This window comes from Rhinolophus ferrumequinum, chromosome 17 (assembly GCF_004115265.2).
Source record: "Rhinolophus ferrumequinum isolate MPI-CBG mRhiFer1 chromosome 17, mRhiFer1_v1.p, whole genome shotgun sequence".
NCBI classification, from domain to species: domain Eukaryota; kingdom Metazoa; phylum Chordata; class Mammalia; order Chiroptera; family Rhinolophidae; genus Rhinolophus; species Rhinolophus ferrumequinum.
The window spans coordinates 56,598,985-56,614,269 of NC_046300.1; the positions used below are offsets into that span (position 1 = coordinate 56,598,985).

The window sequence follows — 15,285 nt, forward strand, 5'->3', positions numbered from 1 at the left end:
CCCTCGAATATTCACTCTCCCACTTACTTGCCAGGAGACCTTGGGCGTGCTACTTAACCTCCCAGTTTCCTCGGCTGTGAACCAGGATGAAAATATTAATCCCCTATAGGGTTGTTTTAAGAAGTACATAATTACCGTTATCTACCACATATAAATAATGCACATATAGTACATACATGTATTATGTACTATTATTTTCTCTAAAATTATTTATGTAGTAGAACATTAGTTACACTGTTATTACTATAATAGTATTTGCTGTAAAGCATATTTTAATCAACTTAATTTTACAGTGCAGCTTTGGCCTAAGCCATAATCATTGGTGAAATCATGGGTTTGATGTGCTAATCATAGTTTTTCCAATACGAAAATAATTACTCAATTATCCAAATAAAGATGTTTGTCTATTCACTAACATCAGCTTGCAGATGGTATAGTGTATAAGAACATTGGGTTAAATCTCAGCTCTGCCACTTACCAACTGTGGGACCCTGAGCAAGCTAACCTATCTGGGCCTCAGTTTCCTCATCTTTAAAGTGGGGTTGTTGTGAAGATTCAACGTAAAACGCTTAGAACAGTGCCTGACACACAGTGAGTGCTTTGTAATGTTTGGCTACAATTGTCATCGTATTGTGTATCATCAGTAGTAAAGGCACCACCTTTTGGGACAAGCCACATTATTTTCTTCTGCCTCCCTACAGAGTGTACAGTCTGCTAATTCATTTTGTTCCCCCATAGTGAGCAAGGCTTCTGATATAACGTAATTCATCCATAAACATGGGATGGCTATAGATCATAGCACCTATCATGTTGATGCAGAGTCCATTTTTTTTCCCTCTACAATAAATCTGAAACTGACTGGCAGGAATTTAGTTGAATCACATGAAATTGCTGATATTTGACTCTTTTTGATACCATACTAAAGTCCGGCTGCGTGCTGCTTGAAAAAGTTAAAAGTTGAGAGACAAGGTTGGTGGAAAGAAGAGCAGGTTTATTCCGAATGCCGGCATTCTGGGAGAATGGTGCACTCCTGTCCAAAGGCCGTCTCCCCATTCCTAGAACGGGCAGACAGTTTTATAGGGACATAAGAAGAACAAAGGAAAGGGGGAGTCGGTCAGGCAGGTTCGAGGGCTGACATCGCTTCTTGGGGTTGGGTCTGTTTTAAGATAATATTATCTGTTTTGAGATAATAGACTCAGCCACCCGGCCTGGAGTTTTATGTGTATTCTGGTGTTTGGGCGCTTGAGGATTAAGAAATTACCATTACCAGGTTAAGATTTTGTTAATTAAATGGATTAATGAGGTATGGGTAGTCTTGAGAAAGGAACAAAACAGAGTTCTTCAGTTAATCAGTGAGGGGAGAAACAAAGAGGAAATAGCTGAATATCAGGGCAGATCTAACTGCAAACTAGCTAAGTCTAATTACATTATTTACCGAATTTCACCCATACATTTTTACCTCCCCCAAATGCCAATTTCAGTTGCTAGTATGGATTGCCTAATCAAATTTCTCCAAGTCTTTGGGCCTTGTTTTCTGGTCACCTGTTCCAGCCTTGCTGGTGGGGTCTCCCCTCTGCTTTGAAGCCTCCAGGAAACATACCTCAGCATCAGTTTCTATTACTGTTGAAGACCAGCGCAGGCCAGGGCTGATGTCAGCAAATTCATACCCCACTCCCACCCCCATGCAGTAGAGTGTGGGTATCACCTCCTCACCCCCACGTGCCCTGCTTTTGCTGCTGAAATGTCTAACAAGGGCCAGGCATGGTGCTGAGTACGTGTCATTTAATCTGCAAACCTGTGACTTGGGTATTATTATCTCTATTCTAAGGATGGAGAAACAGGCCTAGAGAATTTGAGTGGTTTGCTCCCTGTGAACTGAAAGTTTATATTTTTGGGACTTGGGAAAATAAATTACTTAACTTCACTCCTTGCTGCACTTATATGAGATTTTTCTCTTCTCCATTATAAGGACTATCTACGTGAGGAATCTGAAATCCCTCGATGAGAAATATTATATAAATTCAAAGCATAATTATTGATTGTACATTCTTTCATTAAATAAACAAAATATAGGCTAATGCTAAATTCACTCCAATTTTCCATTTTGCCATCCTTTGAGAAATAAGCCAATAAACCATTACACACTTAACTTCCTGGGGAAATGAATTTAAATGTTAATATAAATCCTTTTAGAAAAAAACAAATTTTAACAATTAAGTATTTGAACAAGGAGGGTACTTAACCACGTTCAGAATGAAAAACATTCAGTACAAGACCCTTGGTGGTTGTTGAGATAAGCTCTCTAAATTTAATATTTTATAATAGACTCACACCTCTTTTGTTCGAAATAGAGAAACAGAATTATTTCTTTCCCTCTTTATTGGAATATATTTAAATCTCTCCAATTTTATTTTGCTAATAGGCAGGGCAAAGTCTGTCTATAAATGTATCCTGGTTTATCACAGGTAATCCCACATTCTAACATTCATGTGTTGTACTTAACCTCAATTTAAATGTAAATTTTGGGCAACTTCAAGTGCTTTATCTGTGAACTTTGAGAGCTCTCTTCATTAATGAGGTCTGCACTAATTATAAACAGTTTCGTAAGGTTTCCTTAAAACAATCGCAGAATTGACCCCAAAATGAACAAATTCAGAATTTATTTGTTTTTAAAAAATACTGGTACCCTTATGCAAATTTTTAGCTCATGGTTCTACTCTCTGAGGTGTGTATGCAGGAAAGGAGGTGAGCAGAGTGATCACAGAATAAAATATATCAGAGAAGCCAATGAAAATAAAAATGAAAGTGAACTGGGTTTACTCTCACATAAGACCTCTCTTCCTGATGAAAGAAACCCTTCCCTCTTCTCCACTGATAAAAATTTTACCACGACATACTCGTGGCTTCCCTCTTTCTGGCGATTCCATTAGGAATATAGAATTTAGCAGCAACTAATGAAAACAGCTCCATCAAAATTCTCATGAAAGCAAAAAACCCCAAACCAAACTAAAACCCCCCCAAAAACCACAAAAACAACTTTCAAATACTCACAGGTACATCCACATATTTGGAGGCTGCCTTCACCTAAGGAGGAAGAGGAGGACAGAAGTGAGACTGGTGTTTATGTTTAATTGTTCACAGTTCAATGCTGTATCACCATCAGAGTTAAAACAATATGCTGGCACATGGAGCTGACCAGGGAACACAGGAAGGTACTAACAAATAAAATCTGTCTGCTATTTTTTCCCCAAGCTATAGCCACTGAGAGAGAAGGAGGGGGGAGGTGTGGAGAAAGAAGAAGGAGGAGGAGGAGAAAGTGAACAGAAAGAGAGTGAAGTTTTACTGACTGAGATTCTGTAGCTCATGTGGGAGCTTTGCATTTTCCTCCCTCTCTTTGAAAGGGAGAAAAATGACTGTAGCTAAATCCGCACTGTGATGAAGGGCTAACCAGCCTAGAAAAGCAGCTGAGGCCGGTGTTGCTCCTTGGACCTTGGGTCTTTGTACAATTGGGCTGCAGATTTGTCCTAATTGCCTCCTTGAATCCTTCAGTTCTCCGTGTCAGTTACCTCTCTTCAAGAAGAGGGGCTGTGGTAGGTGTGCATCCTTACCCCAGAGGGAGATGGGTGTCTGTGGGTGGGTTTGGGAGGGTACCAGAGCCTTCTAAAACTATCCCAATGATGATGTTGTGTCTCTTGGTTTTAAAAACTAAAAATCTCAGAAGGGAAGTGCAAGAGGTAGTTATCAAATTTCAGTTTTTGGGGAGAAAGTGCGGCAGAGTATAATGTTTGAGCATGGAGTTTGGAATCAGACCTGGGTTCAAATCCTGACTTTTCAACTTAAAAGCTGTCAGACCTTGGGCAAGTTACTTCATCTCTGAGCCTCAGTTGCACCATCTGGGAAATGGAGATACGACTGGTGCCTGCTTTAGTGGTTGCCCCAGGAATGAATGCACACCAAGTTCTGGGAGATAGTAAGCACGGAGCAAATGGTTGCTAAGATAAGCCATTCAGACACAGACCTGGGTGGGCTCTGGGTCCTGGGAGAAGTCAATGACCAGCTGGGTTTGAGGACGTACTCCTGTGGGAGTACGTCTGATATGGCATTTGTTTCATTTTGACTCACATTTGGTCATACAGGTGCCTCTAAGCACAGGTAAGACAGAGGGGCGACATTTGGGGTCAGAGAGGGTTTTTGGTTTTATTGGCAACCACAAAGACTGTTATGCCCCCAAAGCAGTTAGGCCGTCTTCTTACATCACAGGGAGGCTTCCTCTTGCCATTTGGTTGCGATCCATACTGGGAATCAAAACCTCTACCCACATGTCTCCCAGGAAAGTATCCAGAGGAGCATTTTTCCCCCCTTGTCCTTTTCCCAAAGCTACTACTTTTCAAAATGTCAGCTTCCGAGGGAGAGAAGCCAACAAGCCTGAAGGGTGGGGGTGGAAAGAGCGGAGGATAGAGAGTCGAAAGTTCTGTAAGTGACAGAACCAGTTGACCCTGGGATAATTACTTCCATTCCTTAGCCTTGGTTTCTAGATTTCTAGAACAGGGTGATAATTCTGTGTACCTTGAAGGGTTGAGAGCCTGATCAAGTGAAAAATACGAGAAAGTGCTTCGTAAACTTTACAGAGCTGAACACACATTGGCTCCATCTGAGAGAGCAATGCATTCTATCTTCTGGAATCTCTGCCAGTATCCAGGATGATGCCCAGAGTCCCCTGGGACAGATTCTTCGAGAAGCCTACATTTTTTCTTTGCAGCACTGATTGCCATTGCAAGTCACTAATTTGGGTGCCATATCTGTCTCCCACAGAATGTCATGTCTTGCTTATGGCTGCATCCCCAGCGATTCACCTGGACCTGGCTTATAAAGGGCACTTAGGAAAAATTGGTAGAAGGAAGGAAGGAAGGAAGGAGAGAAAGATAGTGACCAGTGCTGGCTCCAGGATGGCTGAGGAATAAGCAAAGGAATGAGCAGATTGGGAAGCCACTGAAAGCCAACAATGTCGTGTATGAAGCTGCCCACCTGCCAAGGCTGGTGGGTGAAGCAAACCACTCTGGCCCATTAAAGGAACTGGAGGAAAGCATTCCAGATTTTGCACAATTAACATTTCTATTAAATGATTCACATTCCCAAACCATTCGTCTCCACGCCTGTTCCAGGATTTACTTTGGGCAAAAAGGTGGCTTTCCTGTCCTTCACGTCTCCCCCATTTACCATAATCTCACACTATAAGTGCAAAGTTTTCCACTTTGCAAAGCACTGTTATGTACAGTTTCTTCTTTAAGCCACCCTGCAAAATGGGGGCTATGAATCATATTTACTTACAACTGAGAACACTAAAACCCATAGAATTTAAGAATTCACCGTGTTACCCCGAAAATAAGACGTAGCTGCACCATTGGCTCTAATGTGTCTTTTGGAGCAAAAATTAATATAAGACCCGGTCTGATTTTAATATAACATAAGATGGGGTTTATAATATAATATAACATAATATAATATAACATAAAATATCAGACCAGGTCTTATATTAATTTTTGCTCCAAAAGACGCATTAGAGCTGATGGTCCAGCTAGGTCTTATTTTCGGGGAAACACGGAGTTTGCTAATGATCTCAGCCAGAAGGCAGAGACTCCTGAGCCCCAATGTTTCCTCCGAAACTCCTGATCTCCATACCAATGGTAGAAAAGTACGAGGAATTCAAGCATCAGTGGTCAGAGCTGGCAAAATAACTCTCAGCTAGAAATTGATTTCTTTGCTCAGTAGAGTTGGTGCTTGGCAGTTGGTAGGAGTTTTGCTACAGCTGAAATGATCAACCTTTAAACACGCCTACTCTGCATTTACCACTAACATGCAGTTCCAATCCAGAGAATGACACCAGTCAAATTCTGTTCCTTTCAAGGCAGTTTGAAAAGACAAAACAAGTTCTATGTCATGAATGAAAACCATCCACGCTCCTACATGCACCAGCCTTCAGGTCGTTAGGCTTTTTTTTTTTCAATCTGATAACTGCTGACTTGTACATAGTCTTATGTCTTCCTCCAATCACATAATAACTGGAAAGATCGCTCAGAGGAACAGTGGTTCTATTATCATTTAGAAACTTACGGTGTATCATGTTTGGTTCTGGCCATTGAACTTTAAGAAGGATGTTGACAATAAGGATACAGGAGAGTGTCTGGAAGTGGCGTTGACAAGGAAAATGAAAGCAGAGGCATCTTGCTCAAAAAGGAAAAACTAATGGCAAAGAAAATGATAATCTTTATGTGGTGAATTAAGGAGCTTCAACGCAGATGGATTGAACGTGTTCATAGTGGTCCTAGAGTATAGAACCAGGATGAATGAGTAACGCGACAGGGCCCCAGAAGAGGGTGCAAACAGCTATCTCAGTCCAGCCATCCCTTGGCCACCCCTGGTGGTTGAAACCTCTGGGATAAGGAAGCTCCAGCACAGGCTACTTAGGATTCCCTGGACGTGAGCCTCTCCTGACGTGACAGGTCACCTGTCCTTCCTGTTCTCTGATGCTAGTCTCTAAGTGGTAGGAAGCTGTCATCACTTCTGTTTTTTAGAGTAGACATGGTAAGCTATAGCATAGTGAATACACCAGCAGAAGCAGGATCAGAATTCTGGTCCCCGGAACCATTTCCTGCCTCATGCCAACAGTGCTTCCTTGAAGCGTAATATTTCTTTTAAGTAGCCATAGGAATACGTCTAAGTAGAGAGGAAGGACCAGACCCTCCCGTCCCACTAAGACTTTGGAATTATTGCCAAGGGTCAGAAATCCAGGTGCACACAAGGCTCTGTCTCCAGATCAAATAAACAAGAGGCCTTATAATCTACACAAGGCTGTTTTCCATTATATGTAGATGTTTTGATGAATGTAAGTTTCTTAAAAATACTACCTATTTCATAGAATTCTGTCATTCTGTATGATGGGAAACATCAATGGTTCTCAGAAGTGTGTGTATAATTTTCTTTCTTCTCTTTTTAAACTTTAAAGGAAATCCTCCTAGTGAAGTGACTAAGATTGGCTTAGTGGCCTAGGATTGGCTGGGTTAGAACTCGGGTTTTGCCATTTTCTAGCTTGGTGACTTTGAACAATAATGTTACTCAAAGGGATGCTGTGAGGACTGAGGATCCAGCGAAGTGTGTAGAGCAGTGCTGGCTGGGCACATGGTAAACTGTAACACGATTACTGGTGCAGGTAAAGTCCTAGTGGCAATGGTGACAGTTACACTCCCCACCTCTAGACCACAGGCAATTTCTTGCCATAAGAAAAGTATGCTGGAACCTCTTCAGGTTACCAGCAGATACCTGAGCACATTCTCAGTCTGGCATCCTCTCTGATAATTCTGTGAACACCCTATACACTGGAGAACTTGCCCTTGAAACACTGAGGCAGAGAGCAAAGACCTCTGCTCCCTCCGTCAGGATGGCTGAGCTTAGGCTGAGCTGAGGGGGCACCTCCCCAGGCCAGTGCACTCTGTGATATTCAGTGACACATGTCTAATGCTCTCCGGGACCGAGCCATGTGCCCTGAGCATGGGTGACTGGGGCGGGGGGAGGAGCTTGCTCCAGACACCGGGTCTGGCACTCTAAGCAGGCACTCAGCTCTCTGCAAAGGAGAGGCAAGAACTGTGATCGCATTTCCTGAGACAATCTGCTTTCCCACCATCCCTCCGGTGGAAAAAAGAATACCCTTCTCTAGCAGGATCCATGAGCCTTCTTCCCTCCCCACACCCGACCTCCTAGGTAGAGCCAGTTCTGGAAAAAGTTTAGAAAAGGAGACAGATTAGGAGAGGCTGTGGAGATCAAGCATGAAGGTTGGGAGCAAACTGTCAGTGAGCAGCCTTGTTCCAGTTCTCACGTGCCTGCAGCAAAGAGCCTTGATATGGACAAGGTACTGTAGGAGGGGCTGCAGATGAGTTTGCTCCATGACTCCTGGCTTCTATCTAAAATAATGTCTCACTGCACAATCTTTCCAAACACTCAGAATGAGTCATGTTGCCCCAAAAGTAACTATAAGGAACACTTCTTGCGTGTTTACGACTTATCAGGCGATGACTTAGGAATATTACATTTGCTGTGTTTAATCCTCCCGACAACCTTATGAGGAGGCGGGTGTCCTACTAATATTCCCATTTTACAGTTGAAGAAATTGAGGCTAAGAATCATGAAGCAACTTAGCTTAAAGTCACACAGCTAATAAATTACGACTTTGGACCTCCCATCCCCTAAGCTGCCTAATGTTCAATTAAAAAAAAAAAACACCTATCAAACCACTTTTATTGACAAGGCATATTTGTGTGTGTGTGTGTGTGTGTGTGTGTGTGTGTGTAGACACAACCCAAAATGGCGTCTCTAGGAAAAATGTATAAGGGATTTGAATAATTATCTGTGCTGACTCAGTCAGGGTAGAAGGTCCAAAACGGTTTCTCGGGCCTGAATGTCCCAGCTCATTACCTCGACCCTCCACCTGATTTAGCCTGTGTAGACAGGCTTAATGGTTTCCCTATTGAGCTCTTCCATTATTTTTCAGGTGCCCAAGGTAATCTTTTCATTGAACACTCACCATTCTGGGATTTTCACAATGCTGATGACTAAGGGATTTTCTTCTGCCTGGTCCTAATAAGGGGACCTGAGTTAATCATTGTGAAGCTTTGATAGGGGGCACGGCAGGGGCTTAAACCACTTCTCTTGCTTCATTAGGGGAAAAAGCAACCCAGGTGCAGGCTCGGAGGACCTTGGGGTTTGATACTATTAAATCAATGCACAGACAAAAAAAAAAAAGTGGATTAGGCCCTTTTTGCAAACAGAAATCTGGTGGGTAAGACGCAAAGATGGAAGGAAAAATAAGTCTGAACAGATACCACTGCATTAGTGACTGCCTGAGCTTTCCTTTCTCTCCATGGTCTCTTAAAAAAATCAACCAAGGAAACAATTTATTCTCTGCACGAGCTGACTCCACCCCTGCCTGTTTGACTTCACAAGAGCCCTGAGCTGATTTCTCTGCCTTTGCTTAGAAACTGCCGACCACACCACCATCTCAAGAGGCCAGCAAAACTGACTTCAACGTTTGGCTTTTGAAATTTCTGCCGCCAGGATAATGAAGCTATTTTGCCTCTTTCTCCACTTCCCTAACCCTGGAGATCTTAGTGATCTGGATTTCTTTTTTTTTCTTGTTTTGAGAGTGAGGCAGATCAGTATGCAAAAATGTGACTCATGCTACCGCCATCCATAAAATAAGCTTTTCTCTATTAGTTGAATTTTATCATCTATCACCATCCTCCTGTCTAGAGTGTAGGCTTTCTGAGGACTAAGAACTTCTCTCTCTCTCTCCTCAGTGTCTGCACTGCCTGGTATATTGTAGGGTCTCAAAAAAAACGTGTTGAATGAATGAACTTCTGAGCATAGCACTCTTGTCTCAGTACCCAGGGTCGAGGTTCCCAGTGCTTTCCTGAAGTTTGTTTTTAAGCTTTACCACTTATAAAGGGACATTAAAGAAAGTGCAGCAAGGCACTATAAAGGGTATTTGTCGCCTCTATGAGAAGATCTTAAAGGGTTTCTCGTTTCTCTACACTGTAGGCAGTACAAGGTAGAAACAAGAGCTTGGGGTCAGGAGTCAGATGCCTGAGCTGGCATGTGGTTCTGTCACTCATCATGTATGGGCCAGGTCATTAACCTCTCTAAGCATCAGCTTCCTTCTTGGAAAATAGAAATAATGACAATAATGCCTTCTCATAGAATGGGTACATAGATTATCAATTTAAAAAGTCAGATTTCTTAAGTGTTTAGCATGCGCAGGACACTATTCTAAGCATTTGGCCTCTATCATTTAGTGCACGCAAAGGATTGAACGAGTTAATGTCTGTAAAAACCTTTGCACAGGGACCAGCATATAGTATGTGTTCAATAAGTGTTGCCTACTATTTTTGCGTTATCTTTTCCTTTCATCTCCAAAGAGGCTGGTTTGATTGGTCAGGTTCTACGTTACAGACTGGGCTACGTTCGCTAGTGGGTGGGGCCAGTAAACCTTAAATGTGGTGCTTCTGTTTCCTGGTTAGAATGCTTCAGGTAAGAGTGTGTGACTTATCCTGCTGTAAGAGGCCTGGCGGTCTTACTTGGCTCTTCTTTTCTGGCCCTGTGCCAAGTTGTAGTCTAGACTGACTCTCTGATTCTATATCTCCCTGGCTCTTTAGCCCTAGCTTCTTAGAAATACATCCCTGGAGACCAGAATGGCTTGTAGAGGTCTCTGCACTGAAATATGGACCCGAACCCCAGTTAACAATGTGGTAGCTTGTTTCCAAAGTTGCTTGTGGTCCATTATTTTGCTCCCTGTGTGGGCATGCCATTCCCTCATTGAGAAGTGGAGTCTATTCCTCCACCTCCCTTGAGTCTGGGCCAGCCTGTGACTACTTTGACCAATAGAATATGCTGGAAGAGACTCCATGCCAATCCTGAGCCTAGTCTTAGGAGGGTCTTGAAAGCCAGCTGCCACAAAAGTGCAACTGTGCTGGGTCTCCCATGCTGCAAGAAGCCAAGTCATGTGGAGGGGATCAACAGGATAAGACCTCCATATGGGAAGAGGGAAGTGACATGGAGACACATCAAATTATCAGACATCCAATCCCTGCCCTGAAAGCAGCCAAACAAATGACCCCAGTCAGTGCCACAAGGCACCAAAGAATCTTCTAGCAGAGCTCTTCCTAAGCTCCTAATCCATAAAATTGTGAGCAAAGTAATCTGATTGTTTTAAGTCATTAATTTTGCCATAGTGTGTTATGCAGCTGTAGATAACCAAGACATTGTTATCTCTTATTTCCCCAGATTTATCCATCGCACATATTTCCCTGGAGGACACTGTGGAATGGTCTAGGACAGGATTTGATCATTCCTGAGTCTCCTGGCTATAAAAACATTAATGAGCAACCTAATTTTCACCTGATCCTTCATGACATTTATTGAGTATGTATGTATGGAGCACTGTGCTAGGTACCTTATGTATAATTAACTCAATTAACCATCCTGTAGAACTTTAGAAGTTTCCTTTCACCATCCCGGCTTCACAGATACAGATGTTCAGCCTCAGAGAAGTTAAGCAACTCTCAAGAGGTGGACCAGTAAGTTGTGGAGCTGAAATACAAGCCAGGGTCTGATTATAAAGTGCAGACTCCTTTCACCATGTCAAGTTGTTGATATTCTGAAAATGAGGTGTCATTCTAAATCTATCTCTTACCTACCAACCATCGGAGATCTGTGAAAAGGGGAGCCGACTTTGTAGGACGTATAGGGTCTTTGGGTCAGACAGATCTTGGTTTTAATTATGCTCCATCACGTAATAGCTGAATGAGCTTTGAAAAAATTATTTAAGCTCTCATCTTCAAAATGAGGATAACAACATTATCTTCTTCAGAGGGTTCCTGTGAGGCTGAACAGGTTGACATCAAATAAAGTGCTCAAAACAATGCCTGTTGCATAGTAAGAGCTCAGGAAGCAGTAGCTGGTATTATTACTAGTGTTTAATTCACTGCAGTTAGCTGAGAGTTGACTGTGCCAAACGGGTTCCCATGTACAGTTAATAGGCTAGAACAAAGGTGGGCCGGGGACGGCCCATGGGCCACATCTAGCCTGCTGCCTGTTTTCGGATGGCCTATGAGCTAAGGATGGTTTGCACATTTTCAAATAGTTGAAAGAAAATTAAAAAAAAAAAGAGAAAATTTCCTGAATGTAAAAATGATCAGCTATTGACATTTCAGTGCCCATGAATAGTTTTATTGGAACACAGCCATGCCCAGTTACCTACATCTTGTGCATACTTGCTATCATGCTACAAGGGCAGAGGTTGAGTAGCTGTGGCAGAGACCACGTAGCTTGTACAGTCAAAAATATTTAGTGTTTGATCCTTTCCAGAAGAAGTTTTCTGACTTCGGGACTAGAACATGACGTAAGTGGGAGACAAAGAGGTGGGGGAAAAAATCACAAAATGTAAATTTCTAATCTGAATCTGACCATTAACTAGTTGACTGACCTCTACCACCTGCCTAACCTGTTGGCCTCCTGTCCTTATCTATTATAATGGGGTGCCAGGCTGTTTTCTCCAGATTCCTTCAGGAATTAAAAAAAATAAAAATAAAAAAGTCTGTGACTATTGGCTGGTGTGTGAGGCAGGTTCTAGTTAGAATGTGGAATAGGAAACACTTCCCACATCGTGGAAAGATTATAAATACTCTAGCAGTAAAACAAAAGGCTATTACTACTTTAGTATTAATAAGAGCTCTAGAAGTGAGGCTCCAGGAAAAAACTGTAGTTGACAGGGAAAAGGAAAAGCCACTAGCGATAAATAAAGACCATTCACACAGGTACCAGACAATGCAGCATGGCCCACTGGGTAGACTTGGCAAAGAGATAAAAGGGTAACAATGCGCAGCATGTGTTGAGAATTTACTCTATGCCAGGCACTATTTTCGGTGTTTCTCATGCACCACCTCATTTCATATTCCCAGCACCCTTTAGTTGTAGCCGCCTCATCTGTGCCTCTTCGGGCTGCTGTAAAAATTAATGAAGATGTTACACAGAAAGGGCCAGAATAAAGGAACATGGCAAACCCTCAGTGCACGCAGGCTGCTATCCTACTCTTGCTGGCATCACCAGGCCAAAGGAACAGCTTTCCTGTGACTGGGCAGTGTGCCCCTCTGCTGCTTTGCCCATCGCCCTCAGCCTCCAGGTTGAGGCTGTCCTTTTGTGGCAGAAATGGAGTGGGCAGGGTTTACATCTAAATGCATGGAGTCCCTACGGTAAGTATCACTCAGGCCAATAACGTGGGAGGAGCTGTGACCACATCATCGATCAGCAGATTGGAAATAGTATCTGAAAAAGGATGTGGGAATTTCTAATGGGGATTACAGGCGGTATAGAGAAGTGGTTTGGAGCATAAACTCTGGAGTGGGATCGCATGGGGCCAAATTCTAGCTCTACCACTTACTAGCAAGTTACTTAACTTTTCCGTGCCACATTTTCCTTACCTATAAAATGGGGGTGATGGTACTGATCATAAAATTGTTGGGTTCTTAACTGAGTTCCCAGAACAGTTTCCAGGGCATAGTCACAACTGTGTGTCAGATATTACTATCATTTCTGCTGAAAAATCAGGCTGTCCTAGGTAATCAGATTCATATATTAAGCTTGATCTGGCCCTGTACGATTCAATAGCTACATGTAGCTCTTTAAATTTACCAATTAAAATACAATGAAAAATTCAACTTCTTAGTGGTACCAGCCACATGTCAAGTACTCATGAGCCACATGTGGCTAGTGGCTATTGGGCTGGACTGTTCGAATATAGAATATTTCCATCATTGCAGAAAATTCTATTGGACAGTGTTGGTCTAGTCACAGGAGACATTCATAAATAGAAGTTATCGCATTTTTAAATGATAAGAATGAAGAGATGGCCATGCACTTCCCATGTTAGAACAAGAGATCAACTGGAGGATAAAGCAGGGTACAAAGGTAAAGGGCCTGGGTGTCCACAGCCTCATCTTGGGGATGAAATTAGAACTAAAGGTGGATGGGTATTATTTCAAGTTACCAAGGTACTGAGAAGAACAATATGCACAATGTAACAATGTTACAACTGTAATAGGAGGAGGGAGGAGGAGAAGTGGAAGGAAGATGGTGAAGTGGGCTAAAACTCGTGTTACGGTAGGGGGACAGTCACTATAGCGAACAATATAAGAATAGTACTTGGAGCTGTGAAGATACACAACACAAAATTGTTTCAAAGGGTCCCTTCTGAGGTAAGGAACCGAGGGTGGAAACAGGTAGGACAGCCAAATGTTGCTTTAAAAAAATTATTATTATTATGAGTGTTTCTGTACTATGTCAGTTTTTAAACGTGTATGTATATTTTCTTCATAAAAAGTTATTGAAAAAAGAACAAAACAAGTGATGGAATTTTTAACATTCTAGTGGAGACAAGCATTTTTGCAGGAAGAATGTATCTCCTCCTGGGTAACTTCGTCAAGGTTTTTGCTTGACTGAAATCAGGATTTCGAGATACGTCCTTTACAAAAGCAAAGGCAAAACCTAGCAAAAACCTCCCTCAATACATAATCTGGATGCTCTCAGTGCATCTTGGGAGGAAGAATAAATTGTAAGTGCCAACTGAGGGACTGACTGCTTGGGGAAGACAGAATGTGCCAGTGGGTGGATGTACTGGGACTGTGTGTGCGGGTGAGCAGTTGAGCAAACCTCAGTGGCTGGCTCCTGCTTGAGGCCAAGTGACAATTACAGTGAAAGCCCCTTCCAACACTTGCCGAGGACCGGAGAAAAACACAACCCTTGAAGTATATCTGGAATCACACACAGCATGAAGAGTTCTCAGAGCTCTGTCACTGAGGGGCTGAAATGTCTCCACGGCTTGCTGAAGATCAATGGAATTTCTGGCCAAATGGGAAGCGCTATGCCCACGTAAGCACCGTACAAATGCTACAGAGATGCTCAGCTCCCCTCACTTTCCAGAGTTTATAAACCTGTTTTTACAGATGTGGGAATTGGGACACCCAAAATTTTCACCGGATGGCCATGGCTCAGAAAAATGATCACTAGCTTTCAAAATTTGATTCATGTTTGAAAGAAAAGAGTTAAGCGTTGAAGTGTTTTAAAATAAGGTTTTCCTAAGTTGCCAGTGTTAAATGGAACAAGTATTTTAAAAATTTTCAGATAACAGAAAGAGAATATTGGATTCCAAGTTTGGATTCTCACTCCTACTCTCTCAACTATCAGCTCCGTGACTTTGGGAAAAGCAATTGTTCAGCTTTCTCATAGACAACATAGAAATACTTAATACCTAGTACATAGTAACATATAAAAATATGGATGCATTTACCAATGACTGAATGCCGGACTTCCACTATCTCATTCAATCTCATTTTACAAACGAAGAAACTGTGGCTCAGAGAGGTTAAGTTGTTTTCCCCAGGGAACACAGCTAAATAGTGGTAGAGCTAGGATTTGAACTCCAATGCGTCTGACCTCAAAGGATCCACTACTGTATTATGCTGCCCCCTACTCTGTCCTACCTTTTTCACAAGATGATTTACCAAAATCTGATGATGACTGTGGAAGTACTTTGACAGCAAAAGTGTTATATTGTGATGATCTACTCCTATACTTATTACCACAAATAAGACCTCATATAGAACTATTGACGTAACCATCGTGGATGTCTGAAAAGACCTCTGAAGACCACTGCAGAGCTTCAGAGGGGCTGGGGGAAAGTGT

The 15,285-nt window shown here is 42.3% G+C and overlaps 1 protein-coding gene across 1 annotated transcript in view; it reads right to left on the reverse strand.

Moving 5' to 3' along the window:
• CADPS (calcium dependent secretion activator) overlaps positions 1–15,285 on the reverse strand; it is a 461,279-nt gene that overhangs the window by 41,365 nt on the left and 404,629 nt on the right. Inside the window, 1 exon segment of the mRNA XM_033131706.1 lies at positions 3,052–3,084. Within this exon segment, the coding sequence (XP_032987597.1) occupies positions 3,052–3,084 (33 nt within the window).